Raw genomic sequence first — 17,636 nt, forward strand, 5'->3', positions numbered from 1 at the left:
AATCCATCAAAAATGAATTTTAATGTTTTTCATTTTAATTGCTCTATCTAATCTATTGAATTTTCTATTATCTCTAGAGGTTCTAACACAAATATAATATTCATCTTTGTAATTTTAAATAATATATATAATATATATATATATATATATATATATATGTGTATATTTGAGATAGGGGCAAATTGAAATGATAAAAAATAACATTTGCATTACTTAGTTCATCAAATGTTCAAACACAGAAGATAAAATGTTTTTCTTTATTTCATGGAGTTTCAAACATTTAGGCTTTTCTCTTCAGAGGAAATAACTATCAAAATAAAAGTTAAGAATTTTTAGTTTGCATAAATTGGAAATTTCTACTATCTGTTAAAAGAAAATATTTTTTCAGTAAAGTTTAAAAAAATTTTAAGTTGCTAATTATTTTGTTAGTTGTTTTCTCTGTAGAGAAAAGCCTAATTTTTTAAACATTCCTCGAATACAAAAAGAAATCTTTATATATTTTCTGTTTGAACGTTTGATGAACCAATAAACAATATAAACTTTATTTTTATCATTTCAATCCTCTAGCTGTAATATTGAGCATCTGTTTATCATAGTATTTGTTTCCATTTGTTGTGATATAACTTCAAAACAACAGATTTGAATTTTAATAATTATAATCTGTTAAGACCAAAATAACATTAAATAATTTAAAAGGAAATATCTAAATAAAGCTGCTACGAAAAAAATTATAACAAGAATAATTACATCATTTAATGTACCTTGTTTTGGTTCAGTTTCTTTTTCTGTGAGACATTTTATTTGGATTCTTGCCAGAATGCAATAAATAAACTACCGGTTAGGTAACAAAATAAACAAAAAATATTAAAATAGGTAATATATACAAAGAAAATAATTAAATAGCACACTAGTATGTAAATTCAGTTACCCCCCTTCACACAATAAATAAAATAATTTTTATTCCATAAATAAAATAATTTTTATTCCATTTGCTGTGGAGATATTCAGTACAAAATAACTTCTAAACACAATTTTCTGCCCATAGGTTTTTCAAGGGATTTGAAATACCTATCATTTGATAAAGAGGTTTTTCCTCAAAATATATTACAGAACACGGTCACACAATAAATCACTGCATAGAAGTTTTGACTAATCAAATAAGATTTACTATTGTAAAAAAAAAAACGTAAACATATATTTTATACAAAATCGCTTTGTTTTGTCTTCCCTTCTCAACACAGACGACTTTCCATTTCTTGAGTTTTTTAATACTTCCCTAAATAGATAATCGTGCACAATGCTTCAAGCAAACTACATGTCCTTTAAATATATATTATGACAAAGGCCACCGCTAGAAAGCTGGAGAGAAGAGCCAAAAGATGTCAACAACGAAGATAAGATAAACTGTCCAAAACATGTATTTCACAAAAACTAATAAATGATTTTTCTGTTTTAGGTTAAAGTAAAATTCTTTGGCAACATATCCCTGATTATACAAATTATTTAGCACTTTTTTATTTTTTTTTATTTTTTTTTTTTTTTGGTTCTTTTCCAGAATTCTTCCTGTATTAAAAATACGAAAGTAAAGAAAAATCAGAATGATGTACATACTTGTGACAAAATGGAAATGTGATATTCCAAAAATTATGTAAATTGATTAAGTAGTTTTATTTTTAAATAAGGAAATCAAATTTTATTAGTATCCAAGAAGTGACTGTCTTGTCCACCATTTTGGAAAATAATTGCAAAAAAAACAAGGGATATAACGGAGCAATAATTCGTACTTACTAGATTTATGCTGTAATACCTATGAATTCTCACATATTGTTTAAAAATGATTTTCTTTATAAAAAAAATATAAAACTACTTGATCAGTTTACGTGATTTTTGGAATATGATATTTTCGTTTCCTCACGAGTATGTACATCATACAATTTTTTTTACTTTAAATATAGAGGGAATTCTGGATCCGAACCATTTTAATCATTTACTTGAATGAGTTTTCCTATGGTTTACGTTGAGGGTTGTTTTTTGTTCACCTTTTTTTGGATCTTTACTGCAATTGTAGACTGCCGGTTTCCATCCTTGGCCTTTACTGCTCAACAAAGTAGCTGTATTGCCAGCAGGACTGAGGAGCCTCTACCCTTATGTCCTCTTCACACTGGCCTCGACCACAGATTCTCTCAACCCTTTATGGTAGGGCCTTCAGCAGGATCTCAGTGTGCTTGTTTCCTTGGTCTTGGCAAAGTTCATTTATGGCATTTGTTATCCTTTTTTGTTTCAATATCTTCCAGAAGTGTACGTGCATGCATTTTTCTTGACTGCGTCTTAGAGTTTTGCCAATCTTCACACTGAGTGCTTCCTTTTCTATTACTAACTAGCTGTATCTACTCTGCATTGACGAGGGGAGGGGTAGGAAAAATAATCTATGACATAAAGGGGCAAACGTCTGTATATATGTATGCCCCACTTGAAAAATACTCAACAAACCCCTATAAACGTGGTATTTTTAAATCTGTGTAATCCAGAAAAAAAAAAAATTAAAAAAGAAAAGATTCATTGTTTGGGAGCCAAGTGGCAGTTTGTATCATTTAATGTTTTCAAAAAGTAAACAGGATTTATAATGTTGTCATGTAAAGGAAAATAACTGACTTTTGTTTTCTTTTTCTTTTTTTTTCTTTTTTTTTCAGAGTTACTTCCCTTATGCCGACTCAAGTTATGTGTGTTTGTGTATGTCCAAAATGAAGAATAGATGGGGTGAATAGCAAAGATGGGGTGGGGGTAGAAGTTATGTTATACTTTTGCTCTTGCGCAACAATAGGTAGTCCTGCTAATCAAAAAAGTCATGTTTATAATTTATGTGCGCAAGAATTTGTTGATGCTTATATGATATGGGCATAGGTTGTAATCGTAGTTCCAAATAAATTAACAGGAAAACTCTTTGGCATATTTGCATATCAGGCAAAAAATAGGTATCTACGTCAAAAATTAAGGAAAATTATCAAGTGAAATTTTAATTAAAAATAATCAATTTTATTGTATTTTGTTGATCTGCCATTCGGACGAATAGAAATACTGTAAAGCAAGCAAAGATAAATCAATCTGTCATCAAACGGAGTAATAATGCGAAGGGGAGAATCAAAGCAACAGTAGGCGGCCCAGGTGGAGAGAGGTGTTAAAAAAAAAAAATGGTAGCAGGCAGTCAGGTAGGCTTGAACCCGTAACATGAAGGAGGAAAAAAAAAAAAACCTAATGTCTTAGCTGATGCATCCATCGCGAAACCGGAAGTCGCAAGCATTTAAATTAAGGGTAGTCAATCAAAAGGAGACGATGACTTGCGAAAATGTCGACGAAAAACGTGACCAATTTTTCAATATTTGTCGGCCAAGAGGCCGAGCTTTAAAACGATACTGATTTCGTCACGTTCCGACGCATCTGTTGGAAGTTTTTGTGAGACATACAAACACACGCACACATTTTGCTTTTTATATATTAGACTAGCCTGTGTGCCTGGTATTGTCCAGGTGTTTGGCGTGTGTGTTGATGTGTTGAGAAAAAAAAAAAAAAGTAGTAGGTAGGCAGGCTCGAACCCATACCATGAAGGAGGAAAAGAATGTGAAAAAGAAACATGTCTTTGCCGTTGCATCCATCGCAAAACCGGAGGTGGCGAAGGTTTAAATGAAGCCTAGTCAATTGAAAAGAGGGGATGACTTTCGAAAATATTGGCAAAAAAAGCGATTCTTCCTTTGAGTTGAGGGTGCCAATTTTTTATTTTTGTCATCCGAAGGGTCGAGCTTCAAAACAATACCAATCTCATGAAAATCTGTTGCCTCTGTCAAAAGTTTTAGGCAGATATACTTACATACACACATACATTTAAACAGACAGGTGAGGTTTATATAAAAAATGATTAAATTTTTTCCTAATTTTTGATGAGAATACTTTATTTTTACATGATACATAAGTATATCGAATAGTTTTTACTTGGAATGTGATTTTCACCTGTGACCCATACTGTACAAGCACCAATTTGTCTGATAGTTTTATTGATATACAAATATATGAAGTTCAGAGCTACAGATAAAAAATCAAAATGCTGGCCGATAGAAGTGTTTGTTACATGACAAACGCAGGGATAGGTGGAAACTGGCCGCACGAAAGGAGTGAATACTAATTTATGTCTTTACTGTTTCTCGCTTTTTTTATATTTCTTGGATGGACTTAGGCTGTTTACTTTGCCAAATTTCAATAACTTTTTTTTTTTTTGTAAATAGGAAAGTACAAAGTGAATCTTGTGTTTACTTTCACAGCCTCGTAGCATTCGGTGCACTTTTGTTCTTTTGTCCTCAAATTCCATGAGCAATGTTTCTGATAAAGGAGGAAAAATTGCTGTTTTCTGGTCAAAATCTATTGATGTAACACTTATCGTTGGCTGGTTTTTTGCCTTGAAGTCGTAATTTGTTTTTTTTGTTTAGTTCTTTACTTCAAGTGACTTCATGTCTTGTCTGGAGCGATTTTGTAATACTTTACACTCTATCAGCTTTTATTTCAATAAATAATGATTAAGATTAAATAAAATAATGTGTAAGTCCAGCAAAGAAACACAAGAACAGTTACAATTTTATTAATATAAAAGGATGAGTAGATCTGAATAAACGTGTCTCTGGCTGCTACTAAAGTAAAAAGTCTTTTCTTCCATTTTTGTCTTTCTCCTGTTTATGTTTTTTTTTTTGTTTTTGTTTTTTTTTGTATTTGGGTTGTTTCCCTCCTCCTCCTCCTCCTCCTCCTCCTCCTTCTCCTCCTGCTGTATCAAATATAGCTGATAATCTTGCATGTATTCATGGTGCCCTTCCTCCTGGGGAAAACATTGAATTTCAACAAGCTTCTTTTTTCTTTCTTTCTTTTTTTTTTCTTTCTTTCTTTTTTTTTCTTTCTTTTCTTTCTGTTTTTTTTTTTTTTGTTTCTTTTTTACTTTTTTATTTTTATTTTTTTTTCATATTTTCTTTTTATTTCTTTTTTCCTTATTTTCTTTTTATTTCTTTTTTGGTTACTTAAATACTAAAACCAATGCATATTGTTTTTTTTGTTTGTTTCTAGAAGTAAAATAAATCTAGGGTTTGCTTTTTTATTCATTTATTTATATAAATTTATTTTGATAATGTTTATTATTTTGGATTTTTTTCTCATCTTGGTTGTTAAATTCACAATATTTTGAACAAAGCTTTTTTTCCAGAATTGCTTATCTGTGGAAAAATATTAGAGATGCTTCCCAGTTGACTATAACATGGTCGTTTTCTAAACGAATGTAAACTTGTTCTTGTTGAACCATCCTCGTAAATAATCCATTTTTACTCTATTTCTGCCCTCATTAATCATCATGGTGTTGTCTTATTTGATAATCATTAACCCTTATCTTCAATTAGCCTTGGAGGCTTGATAATAATAGTAAAAAAAAAAAGTGGGGGCATCTTCTAGTTGAGTTTGGATACATGAAATGAATTTAGTGGATTAAATAAAGTGTTCAGTTTGAAATTCTGTACAAGTTCCTAAAATCAGAAAGTTCGTTCCTAAGTTTGAAAAGCTTCATCTGAAGGATGTTGGTTGCACTGTCCACAACATTGAAGGATGTTGGAGGTTGCACTGTCCAAAACATTGTGAAGGATGTCGTTCATTGCATTGTCCGAAACGTTGTGAAGGATGCTGAGGGTTGCATCTTCCAAAGCATTGTGGATGTAACAACCAAGATGAGAATAGTAGTTTGATTAATCCAAATAATACATTTTATTTATTTTTTGTAACTCTGATCTTTTTTTTTCTCCCCGTTCTAACTATTGTTCATAACTAACAATCATTATTTACTTTTTGATGTGCCGATCTTTCATGCACCATATGTTACCAAATTCATATAATTGATCTTTTCTACTGCCGCACTTTTTTAACAAGAGGCTCTACGATGATGATGACTATAATTATTGAGTCATTACTTTTGTAGTAGTACTATTAGTATTATGATTATTAATAATAATAATAATGTGGCTCTTCATAATTGGTGGTTAACATTAAGAGTTAGCTCCCTTGTAAAACAATATCATCACACTAATCTTTAGCAATTTTTACTTTTCGGATACAAAATTACTCCAGTTTCCTTAGTTGTATTCTTGCACTCTAGAATTTACATGTATCTTTTCTTTTTTAAGTCATTATCATCTTTAAGTTTCCTAGTTGTCTTTTTCTCATCCAAATTTATTTTGCATAGTTTCCCATCCCTTAATTTTACTTATTACGAAGGATCTTATCTTGACTCAGGTTGTTTTCTTTTTAATAGGAGACATTGAAATGAAAGCTTATATATATATATAACAAAAAAAAATAATAGGGTTTGTATCACTATACTTATAGATTCAAAAAAGTTGCCAACAAACAAATATATAACAAATAAATGTTATCAAACGCAAGATAAGTTACTTTTCTACCTAACTGGATAATTTTTTAGTGTTTTTATTTAATGTAACATGTTTGTTTAGCTCAAAAAACATAGTGTTTACCGATGTATTGGAAAATTTAAAATGGCGCCGGACTCTGTTGAACACGGTAAGTTTGAGAAAATGAGTTAAAAATAAAAACTATGCAAAATCCTATTAAAACCCCACCGAATATGTCAGCCTATGTCACGGTAACATATATTGAACGAGTTTCTAACGGTATTTTGTATAGTTTTTTATTTTTAACTCATTTTCCCAAACTTACCATGTTCAACAGAGAATCCGGCACCACTTTAAATTTTCTAATACATCGGTAAACAGTGTTTTTTGAGCTGAAAAAACATGTTACATTAAATAAAAATACTAAAAGAATTATCCAGTTAGGTAGAAAAGTAACTTATCTTGCCTTTGATAACATTTTTTGTTATATATTTATTTTTTGACAACTTTCTCGAATCTATGTGTACAGTAATACAAACCCAACTAATAAATAAATAAATCTGATATTCGGAATATTTTTGTGCTTGTTTTTTAAGGGAGGTGATGCTTAATTAACACTGTGTGTGTGGGGGGGGGTTAAAATAGTTTTGTTTTTATATCCCTGAAACGGTTTTACATTGTAAACAACGGACAATCTCTACAAGAACATTAAGATTAGTCTAAATTCTTGGAAGCAAACTAATGCAGTGATTGCAAAAGATTGATTTACAAGCAAAGAAGTTTTCCGATTTTGAATTTAGGACTACATTTATTTATTTTTTTTTTTTTTTTTTTCATATACGCTTTAAGTGTTAAAGAACTTTCAAGAATATATATATATATATATATATATATATATATATATATATATATATAATGTATTTAAGGTTAATATTTTCCAGAGGTAAAATAAACAATGAGGTTTTTACAAGAGTGCTCAATACCAAATTAGGGCAAGATATACTTTTTATTTGTTTTACATAAGCATTTATATGTCGCTACACATTCATGAACATGTTTCGGTCAGCCAGTTACAAGTAACTAGAGACCTCTTCAGGCGATACTGCTTATGTAAGGTAGCAATATCACCTGAAGAAGTCTCTAGTTACTTGTAACTGGCTGACCGAAACACACTCATGAATGTGTAGCGATATATTAATGTTTATGTAAAACAAATAAAAAGTATATATAAATTTTTTATTTGTGTATGTTTCCCTTGGTCACTGAGTTATTTGTGTATACTTGAGAATAAACAAACAAAACCTATGTTCACTTTTGAATGACGGAGCATTGAATGCATAAAGTTTGAATACAAAAATAGATATGTATAAAGCTTTCGGTTGTGATAAGTAATTTTGATAAATTCTGGTTTAAAATTGTTTTATTGGTTTTTGTGTGACTTTAATTGCATGTTGGTTAATTGTACTTCTGCAATGACAAACTTTAGCCTGGTTATATGAAACTGTAGAGAAGTCTTTTGTTGTATTAAAAGCGTGATAACAACCAGTATATATATATTTAAAAAAAAAAAAAATGCACCTAAACATCACCAAATAACAAAAAATTCCATAGGATTATTAAAATGCACTAATCCCCACTTAACCCCAATTGAAATGAATGGCTCTTGTCTCAAAGAAGCACTCTTCTTTGACAAGATTCTGAGACTGATTTTTCACTCCTAACCTGGAAGACTTGCATCAAATCTCTTGTCAAGGTCACTGGAAAAATGGATCATTCTACCACTCCAAAAGGTATCTCACTCCCAACACAATCCTCCTCTGTATAAGAGCCAAATATGTCCTAAGATGGAGTACTATTGTCACATCTATGGAGGGGCTGTTTAGAGTACTATTTCCCGCCTTGACAGTTTTCAAAACCTAGTAGCTAATCTTCTTTTCTCCTCCTTACACCCTCTTTCTCACAGAAGAGACGTTACGAGTCTATCTCTGCTCTATTGTTATTTTCTCAGTAAGTGCTTAACTGCACTTCATCCCCTCTCTGCAAAACATGCACTCGTCTAGCTACAAGCACTGTCAAAATTTTCCCTTACTCTCTATCTATGCTTGAAACTAAATCAAAATTCCATGTACAAAGTTTCTTTCCTAGAACTGCCTGCTTGTGAAACTATAGCGGGACTGCTTTCCAGCTGATTACAACATAGGTGTTTTCAAGTCTGATGTAAACAAGTTCTTGTGTAGCCTTAAATAATCAAATTTTACATAATTGTCACCACTACTGATCATTGCGGTGTTGTTTCACCGACCATCTGACACTCATTAATCCTTATGTGCGAGTTGCTTTCAGACCGTAAGCGATGAATCCCTTGTAAGAAAAATAAAAACAGAATCCAAAAAACTAGTCAGGAAATCTAAACAAATATTGTAAAGTTAAATTATTTACCACCGTAAGAAATCTATCGTGCTGAGTTAAAAAAAGTTGAACACGAAAACGCCGAAATAGAAGTTGAGGCATTCAGGACACCGATGGAACAATGCTAAAATAAAGAAGACAATGTTCTCTAGCACGTGACAAATTATTTATGAAAGATAGTACGAGGATAATAATAGAAATGATTGCGTGATATATAACTGTCTGTCTGAACTCTATTTTCTAGTCATTATTCATAGCATATATGCATATATATATATAATAGGAGCACAATTTAAGGCTGTAAATTATATTTTACATGCATTTATTGTTCGACAGGATACTAAATTAAGAAATCCTTACATTCCCTTAATCCACTGAGTTTCAAAGAATGCGTCTTCTCATCAGAGGAAAGATAGTAGCATATGAATATTATAGTGAACCTATGGATTTGCTGGTACAGGCCTAAATTCGAACTGTATTTTGGGGCTTCTTTAGACTACTATTCTCGCAACGTTTTCGCCGATGTAACCTCCAACCTTTTTCAGGTGTATTTTGATAATGGCTTTTATTAGTGAATAGTAAGAAAAAATAATTTTTACCCCCCCCCCCATGAACAATAGTCGCTAGAATTTAGAATGTGCAGTGTGTGTATTGAAACAGGAAGAGCGTAAAGTCGTTTCCATTGTTGTATGAAGTCAGATCTGTACTAGTTGATATAATATCTCCTAAACACACCCTGAAAGCAGCCTTTCCAACTGAGGGCAAAGAGTACAGATTTATTTATACATGAAATAATCGGCCTTCTTCTATGAAGACAATCAGTTGAAAATGAAGGTGATTTTTATTTTGATGAATAATATTTAAATTTAACTTAATTTTGTGGTGGGGGAGGGGGGTTGTATCGAATTTCTCTAATAAAATATAATTACTTCCAAACATTATTATCAAATTTTTTTATGGATAAAAAGTTCATGTGACTTGTATTGATTGGACTATTGTTCCCATCTTGAGTGTTATTTGTGCAACGTTTCGGTCAGATTGTCCTCCGACTGTCTTCAGGCATGTTTTATTGTTATTTGGGAAAAAAAGGAGAAAAGTTATTTACTCTGTAGATATTTTCGTATTTCTATGAGTCAGTCTCCACTTTTTGGTCAATGTTTTGAATTTGTGGGAGAAAAAAAAAAAATTGACAAAGGGGAGGCAATTCTAATAAAAATCGATAGAGCGATTGTCTCCCTTCCATCGTCAAAAAGTTGTTTCGATGTTTGATTTTTTTTTTTTTTTTTTTTTTTTTTTTTTTGTGCATTGAATCATTAAATTACTATCACACACTGGTTATTTTATTGGCTGTTTTCTCTTGTGTAAAAAAAATAGTTTTGTTTCAAAACTGAATATGATGACTTCGTTGTTTTTTTTTAATTTGAAGAAAACATGGATCAAAATCCTATTAACAAAGTGCATGTCAATTACAGAATGAAAATTTTATCGTCTATTTTTGAAGTTTGCAAAAGAAAAAAAAATTGCATTTGGTCATAAAAGAGAAATATTTTGTTGTTTTCTTTGCTGCTGATGAGACAAAAACAAGACTGCATCATGAAACTTCATTTGTTCCTTTTCACTCTAGGTGGATCGTGCAAAGATTTTTTTTATTTTAATTAAAATCACTCGAAATAACTGGTTTCCATTAAGCTTTGTAAAACTAAGATATGGTAATCGTTTGATAAATTGTTTTATCAATTTTTTTTATTATTAAATTTTTTTCATTTGAAACTTTAAATTTTCTATTATCTAAAATAAGATTTTAAAAAATCTAAGTCTTATTCAATTTAAATGCATTCTACTCTTAAATGATTGGTCTTTTTTTCGTGTCAGCAATTTCATGTATTTACCGAGCCAAACGTCTTCTAAGTTTGAAACTTTGAAGCATTACTTTATCTTAAAAATGTCGGTCAAAACATAAGAATATCCGTAAATTGATTTTTACAGAAATAATATCAAAAGTAAAATATTTTTTTTTACATATAATAAATAAAAATATCCATAAACTGATTTTTGTTTAATATTTTTTATTTACATAGGGTTTTTTTTTTTTAAGAAAACATGTTTTTTTATAGAAACTGAAAATAAAATATATTTTGTTAATTATAATAAATGAAAATAAGTTGAATATATGTCTAAGTAAACAAAAAAAAAAATGAGATTAAAAAAACAAACGTACTGTATCGGTAAAGATTATAGTAGATTAAGCGAATGAACATTATATTAGCAAGGTTTTCAAAGTAAGTAACAGCGTTTTCTTCCAAAGAGTTTTGAAACTGGAACTTGTTCGGATTGGTAAATATACAATTTCTGTTAATAATTACATTTTTGCCTAATTTTATTTTATTATAAATATTACATTAAATTATTTAAAATATTACCAACTAGCTTGTATGTAAATGGTATATTTCTCCAGCAAACACTGCAATGCATTAATATCTCAACAGAAAAAAAAATTCACCTAGTCTTTTCATTTTATTTTTTCTGTAGCTAAGTTTCCTTCCTTGTTTGTTTGTTTTTTGTTTTTTTGTGGGGTTTTTTTTTTCTTAAAGTATTTTTTTTTTTTCAATTTTATTTGTAGGTTTGTGTTATAAAATTAATCCATTTACGGTGAAATCAGTTTTTCTTTCATCGTAACTTTGTGTGCTTGCATTTTTGATGGTTGGAATTATAACTATTTTTTTGTTAAATTGGAATGGCCTAATTATCGCTGGCCGCCATCTATATTGTTTTAGTACTGTTCCTTGCAGGCTTCAGCCAACCAACAATGGAACCTTGCCAGTGTGGTGCCAAGCACATTTGGAGTACCGCCTCCCAGACAAGCTCCTCAATCACATTCAAGCAAACGTCAAACTAAAAACAGGTATACAATATTTTGATGCCATTTCATAATTTTATTTGTCACAAAATAATTTATTTGTTGCCTTTTTAAGTGGTTTTTAAATGGACATATTACATCTGGCGCTATCAGATCAGGCCGTCTGAAGATATGGGCTTTCTGACCTAAAATGCACCAAACATTGATGTTATTGTTTTTTCCTTTCCCTTCTTCAAAAGACAATCATGCTTTACAAAGGCCATAATAAAATCATTTGAAGATACAAAGTAGCTGAAGCATAGAAATCTTTTGCCAAAATGATTGAATCTGAAAAAGCTTGACATGCCAAAAAACAATGAAACCAAATAGCATGAATAAATATTTGAAAATATAAAGAACTTGTGCATAAAATCTTTTTAAAAAATTACCGGGTTCGGCATTAAATAACCTGAAAAGGATCGGTATACCATAATACAAAATAAACCAATTAGGTAATTCCAGTTTGACGCAAGAAAAATTAAAAGATTAAATTTGATAGATTTTGTGCTTACCATAATTTTTCATTTTTAATTTGTATATACATATTGATTGCTAATTTGTATATGCATATTGATTGCTAATTTGTATATGCATATTGATTGCTAATTTGTATATACACATTGATTGCTAATTTGTATATACACATTGATTGCTAATTTGTATATACACATTGATTGCTAATTTGTATATACATATTGATTGCTAATTTGTATATACACATTGATTGCTAATTTGTATATACACATTGATTGCTAATTTGTATATACACATTGATTGCTAATTTGTATATACACATTGATTGCTAATTTGTATATACACATTGATTGCTAATTTGTATATACACATTGATTGCTAATTTGTATATACACATTGATTGCTAATTTGTATATGCATATTGATTGCTAATTTGTATATACACATTGATTGCTAATTTGTATATACACATTGATTGCTAATTTGTATATACACATTGATTGCTAATTTGTATATACACATTGATTGCTAATTTGTATATGCATATTGATTGCTAATTTGTATATACACATTGATTGCTAATTTGTATATACATATTGATTGCTAATTTGTATATGCACATTGATTGCTAATTTGTATATACACATTGATTGCTAATTTGTATATGCACATTGATTGCTAATTTGTATATACACATTGATTGCTAATTTGTATATACACATTGATTGCTAATTTGTATATGCACATTGATTGCTAATTTGTATATGCACATTGATTGCTAATTTGTATATACACATTGATTGCTAATTTGTATATACACATTGATTGCTAATTTGTATATACATATTGATTGCTAATTTGTATATGCACATTGATTGCTAATTTGTATATGCACATTGATTGCTAATTTGTATATACACATTGATTGCTAATTTGTATATGCACATTGATTGCTAATTTGTATATACACATTGATTGCTAATTTGTATATACACATTGATTGCTAATTTGTATATACACATTGATTGCTAATTTGTATATACACATTGATTGCTAATTTGTATATATATATTTTTTAAGGTTTGTTTTAGTATTTTTAAAAATATTGCATTTTTTATTGCAATAAATAATAAAATTGCCAAAGGTTATTTGAAAGCATCTTTTAAGAAATTTAGAATTTTATTAAACAGAAAAAAATGTCACATTTAAGATGTAAATATTTTAATTAAATATCATTAGCTTATATATCTTCTTTTTTTTTTTCATTATTAATTTTAATATCTATCATCAGAGAAAAGAAATGTTTAAGAAGATTTAAGGTTTTACATTTTTTTTTCGTAATTAGTAGTTTCCCTGCCTCATGATATTGTTTGAAGCAATATTCAGATGTTATTGAAAAGTTGTATGAAAAAAAAAACAACTCTTATGCAGCACGCGGATGCTATGGTGTAATAAAATTAGTAAAATTTCTTTGAAAACATCTTTTAAAAAAATTAAAAGTTTTGAAAAACAAAATGGCTTTGTAAACCATGGTTAAGTTGCAAATACTTTTTAAAAAAATTAGATTTTTTTTCTACTGACTTCTTGTCAGTTTTAGATAAAATACCTCTAATTAGAGAAAGAGTTTCAAAAAATTAAAGGGTTTACCTTTTTTTATTATTAGTAGTGTCGTCTCTGCTTTGTATTGTTTGACGTGACGGTAAGATGTTAGTAAAACAGTGTATGATAAACATCTCTTATTTGAATTGTTACGCAGCGTGTGGATGCCATAGTGTAATAAATTGGTAACGGTTGTTTGAAAGTGCTTCCACACTGCATAAGTGTTTAAATAAGAGATGTTTTTTCATCATACTTTGTTTTTTGATAACATCTGTCACTTCAAGCAACACCACAGGGCAGGGGCAGTATTAATTGCAAAAGAATAAATAATGGTAAATCCTTTCATTTTTTTAAACATTCTTTATCATGCGATAGCTAATTTATTATCCAAAATTAAGAACAAAAAAGAAAATCGGATAAAAAAAAAAAAAATAGAAGAAATGGTTCTTGTCCGGAATTAACCCGATATTAAAAAACAAAAATAAAGAAAAATCAGTATGATGTATGTGACCATAAGCAAATTAAAATATATTCCAAAAAGTCATGTAAATTAAGTAGTTTTATTTTTTTTAAAGAAAATCATTTTTAAGCGATTAATGAGAATTTGTAGGCATTGCAACATAAATCTAACAAGTTTGAATTATTGTTGAGTCATCTCACTTGATTTTTTAAAAGATTTTTTTCAAAATTGCATGCGAGTCAGTTACTCCTTGGGTGCTCATGAAATTTCATTTTCTTATTATACTCTTAACTCATTTCTCTTATTTTGTCCTTTAGTCCTCACATTCCATGAGTGATGTTTCTGACAAAGAGGAAAGAATTGCTGTTAAATCAAAATCTATCAAACTCTTATTGTTGCATAGTTTGTTTTTGTTTTTTCTGGAATTAGTATTTTTAGCTCCATACATCAGATGGCTTCATATATCCATTTTTATAAAAAGAAAAAAATGAACACGCATGAAATGATATGACACTTATTAAATTCCTATACGATCTCAAGAATGCAACGGTCTTATTATTTTGGTAATTTGTATTTATGTTTTTGCATTGTGTGCATATTGACTTTTGTTGGAATTGATTAAAAGCAAAATTTTATTTTCATTATGTCTAAATTCTTTTCATAGAGATTTAAAAAAACAAAAAAGTAATGATACCAAACCTATTTTGTTAAATCACTTAACAATTGTGTTATAATCATTTAAAGTTGGAGATTAGAAAACTTGTGTGTGATTAATCTAGAAAAGAAATTTGGTGCTTGTCCAGAACTCCCTCAATATTAAAAACAAAAATAAAGAAAAATCTGTATGATGGACGTACCTGTGACTGAAAGAAAATATCGTATTCCAGAAATCATGTAAATTGATCAAGTTTTATTTTTATGAACAAAATCATTTAGAACAAATTTAAGTATTTCCAATTTTCTCATGTTAAGAATGGCTTTCTAAAATTTCACAAGTTTGCATTATTTAGAGTCATTGTTTTCAAGATGGCACCTCGATATCGTCGTTGTTCGCTTCGTCACAACATGATTTTTGGTGTATATATATCATACATTTCTTTATTTTTGTTTTTAATATAGGAGCGATTCTGAACAAGGACCATAAATTTTAAGTGTATAAAATGCATCCTTCAAACACATGAAAAAAAAAATCTTTAAAAATTTAGTAAATAAAAATTAATATGAATAGAAACAATTGTGGCCTATGTAAAAAAAAAAAAAAAAAAAAAAATTTGATTCGATCAAATTGGTCTAAAGATTGGATTAAACCCCACCTCTCCTTCCTCCAAGTGCAAAAATAACATGGTCGGGCAACTTTGACTGTTCATATAAATTTTAATGTTTAACATATCAATTTTTTTTTTTTTAAATCTCTTTGCCAACAGGACAAGTAAAGAGACGTGCACATCAACCCAACTCTCCCCCGTGAAAAAGCGTGTCAAAGAAAACACACCCCCGCGGCTAGACAGTCTGCATAAAGAAGAGATTCTCCGTCTATCTGGCTGGAGCAATGAGCCTCAGATTGTTCCACATAGCAGTAAAGGAAGCGGCAACCACCACCATAGTCACTCAGCACGTGGTGGAGGGGATCATCGCCAGACCATTGTCATAGCCGACACCCCTAGTCCAGCTGTCAGTGTGATCACGATCAGCTCTGACAGTGAAGATGATGAAGAGTCCAAAACCCATCTGAAAGAAACAGTCAAAAAGTAAGTCACCATGTTTTTCACAACTCTCTCTCCAAATTTTTTTCGATCGCATCTTTTACAGAATTGTTTTTAAGAATATAGAGATCCAATGTTTGGCAATTATGAAAACTGGCAAAGTATTTTTTAAATTAAGTTCATTTAAATGTAGCTAAAACTAAGCTATATTTTTCCATCATACAACATAAATAAAGAGAAGATACTTTAGTATTGGGATTGAGTCAAGTTTGCACACATAGTCCCTCCTCACATGGTCTCCTGTAGACATGGTCCTAACTAATGTTGCCCCTTACATCCAAGTGGTAATGTTTTTTTAGGGGGGGGGGTAAAAAAGAGTGAAATGAAAAATAAAAAAATTTACAAATAAAATAAAATCTTTTTTTTTTTTACTCATATTCACCCCCAAACAAACGGTTAACATTACATTTAAACTTCATGTTAGTACAGTCGGGAAAGCAGGATACAGAGAGGGAATTCCAGTCTAGCAGTTGGAAGGAAGAAACTTTCAGTGGAAGACGCTTTGGCATCAGTGGGTCTCTAGATTGAAGGCGTGTGACTTTGCTGCTTGTTGGGTTAGTTGGGAGTATTTACTTCGAGGGGTACTAGTGCTACAAGTTTGTCAGAATGTTTACCATTAGAGTACTTGTAAAACAAGCACAGCATTGCAGTGATGTGACAGGGGTTGGAGCTTGGTTGACAATACATGACCTATTAGATACTCTTTCTTTTTTTTTTTTTTTTTTTTTTTTTTTTAGTTTAATAAACTTGTACTTGATGCACCGGCCTATGTGTGGGTGCAATATTTAATGCATGGTCGAATGAAAGCTTTGTAGCAGATAATAAAACCTAGTTGCTTTGTTTTTCATCATAAGCTTCATTTTTTGATATAGGGAAAGATTTATTTTAAGAAGGAGGAATATGTTTAATATTTTGTACATCAAAAATCGATCTGCGTCCCTTTTGTTTTGCTATTTCGCTGGATCCTTGAAACCTAATTGATCCCATTATTCTTTAAATGCTGGGTACTGGGTATGTTGCGCAACAAAGTGGTTTTGTAAGTTAAATTTAAATTTCTTCATATTGATACAGTCGGGAAAATAGAAAGCAGAGAGGGAATTGCAAAGGTAAGTGGTTTGAGTAAAGAGGTTACTGAAGTAGAAATTCTGTGGATTGATTTTGCTTCGACATTGTGGAAACGGTGTAGCGATTATGCATTCACTGTTCATGCCCTATCTGCTTGGTTACGTTCTCTAATATGTTTGGTGTGTGTTTTTTTTTTTTTACACAGTGATCACCACTTATCAAGGCCCGGAAGCCACTCAGGGATAAGGGTTATTGCAAGTACATTACGTTAGTGTGGAGATTTGATGGAGTGTTTACTTAGGGGGGCGGTTCATTAGGAATTTGTTAACATTAGACTTGAAGACATCCAAGTTGTAGTCCGGAGGGAAGCAGGCAGACGGAACAGAGTTCCACAGGCATGCAGTTCTAAGAAAGAAGCTTTGCTCATGAAGTCCGCGTTTTGATTTAGGCACAGATATAGAGTGGGGGAAATTTTTCACAGTGGATTCAGCTAGACGGGTGTTTTTCGTGAAAGATTGGCGAGGGGGGACCAGGGATTGGAGTTCAGA

The 17,636-nt window shown here is 30.4% G+C and overlaps 1 protein-coding gene across 20 annotated transcripts in view; it reads left to right on the forward strand.

Annotated features, from left to right (window-relative positions):
* LOC145293296 (homeodomain-interacting protein kinase 2-like) overlaps positions 1–17,636 on the forward strand; it is a 288,357-nt gene that overhangs the window by 230,470 nt on the left and 40,251 nt on the right. For 10 of the 20 annotated variants that reach the window (XR_013869708.1, XM_080139914.1, XM_080139921.1 and 7 more), the window contains exons 12-13: positions 11,621–11,733; positions 15,685–16,008. Coding sequence is in view for 18 of the 20 variants with exons in the window: in XM_080139914.1 (XP_079996040.1) it covers positions 11,621–11,733; positions 15,685–16,008 (437 nt within the window). In the remaining 2 variants the exon portion in view is untranslated. Of the gene's footprint in view, positions 1–11,605; positions 11,734–15,684; positions 16,009–17,636 lie in introns of all 20 variants that reach the window. The other 10 variants (XR_013869707.1, XM_080139909.1, XM_080139919.1 and 7 more) reach the window with 1 other exon arrangement.

Source organism: Euprymna scolopes, chromosome 14, assembly GCF_053919585.1.
Source record: "Euprymna scolopes isolate OS-2025 chromosome 14, ASM5391958v1, whole genome shotgun sequence".
In the NCBI taxonomy this organism is placed as follows: Eukaryota; Metazoa; Mollusca; class Cephalopoda; order Sepiida; family Sepiolidae; genus Euprymna; species Euprymna scolopes.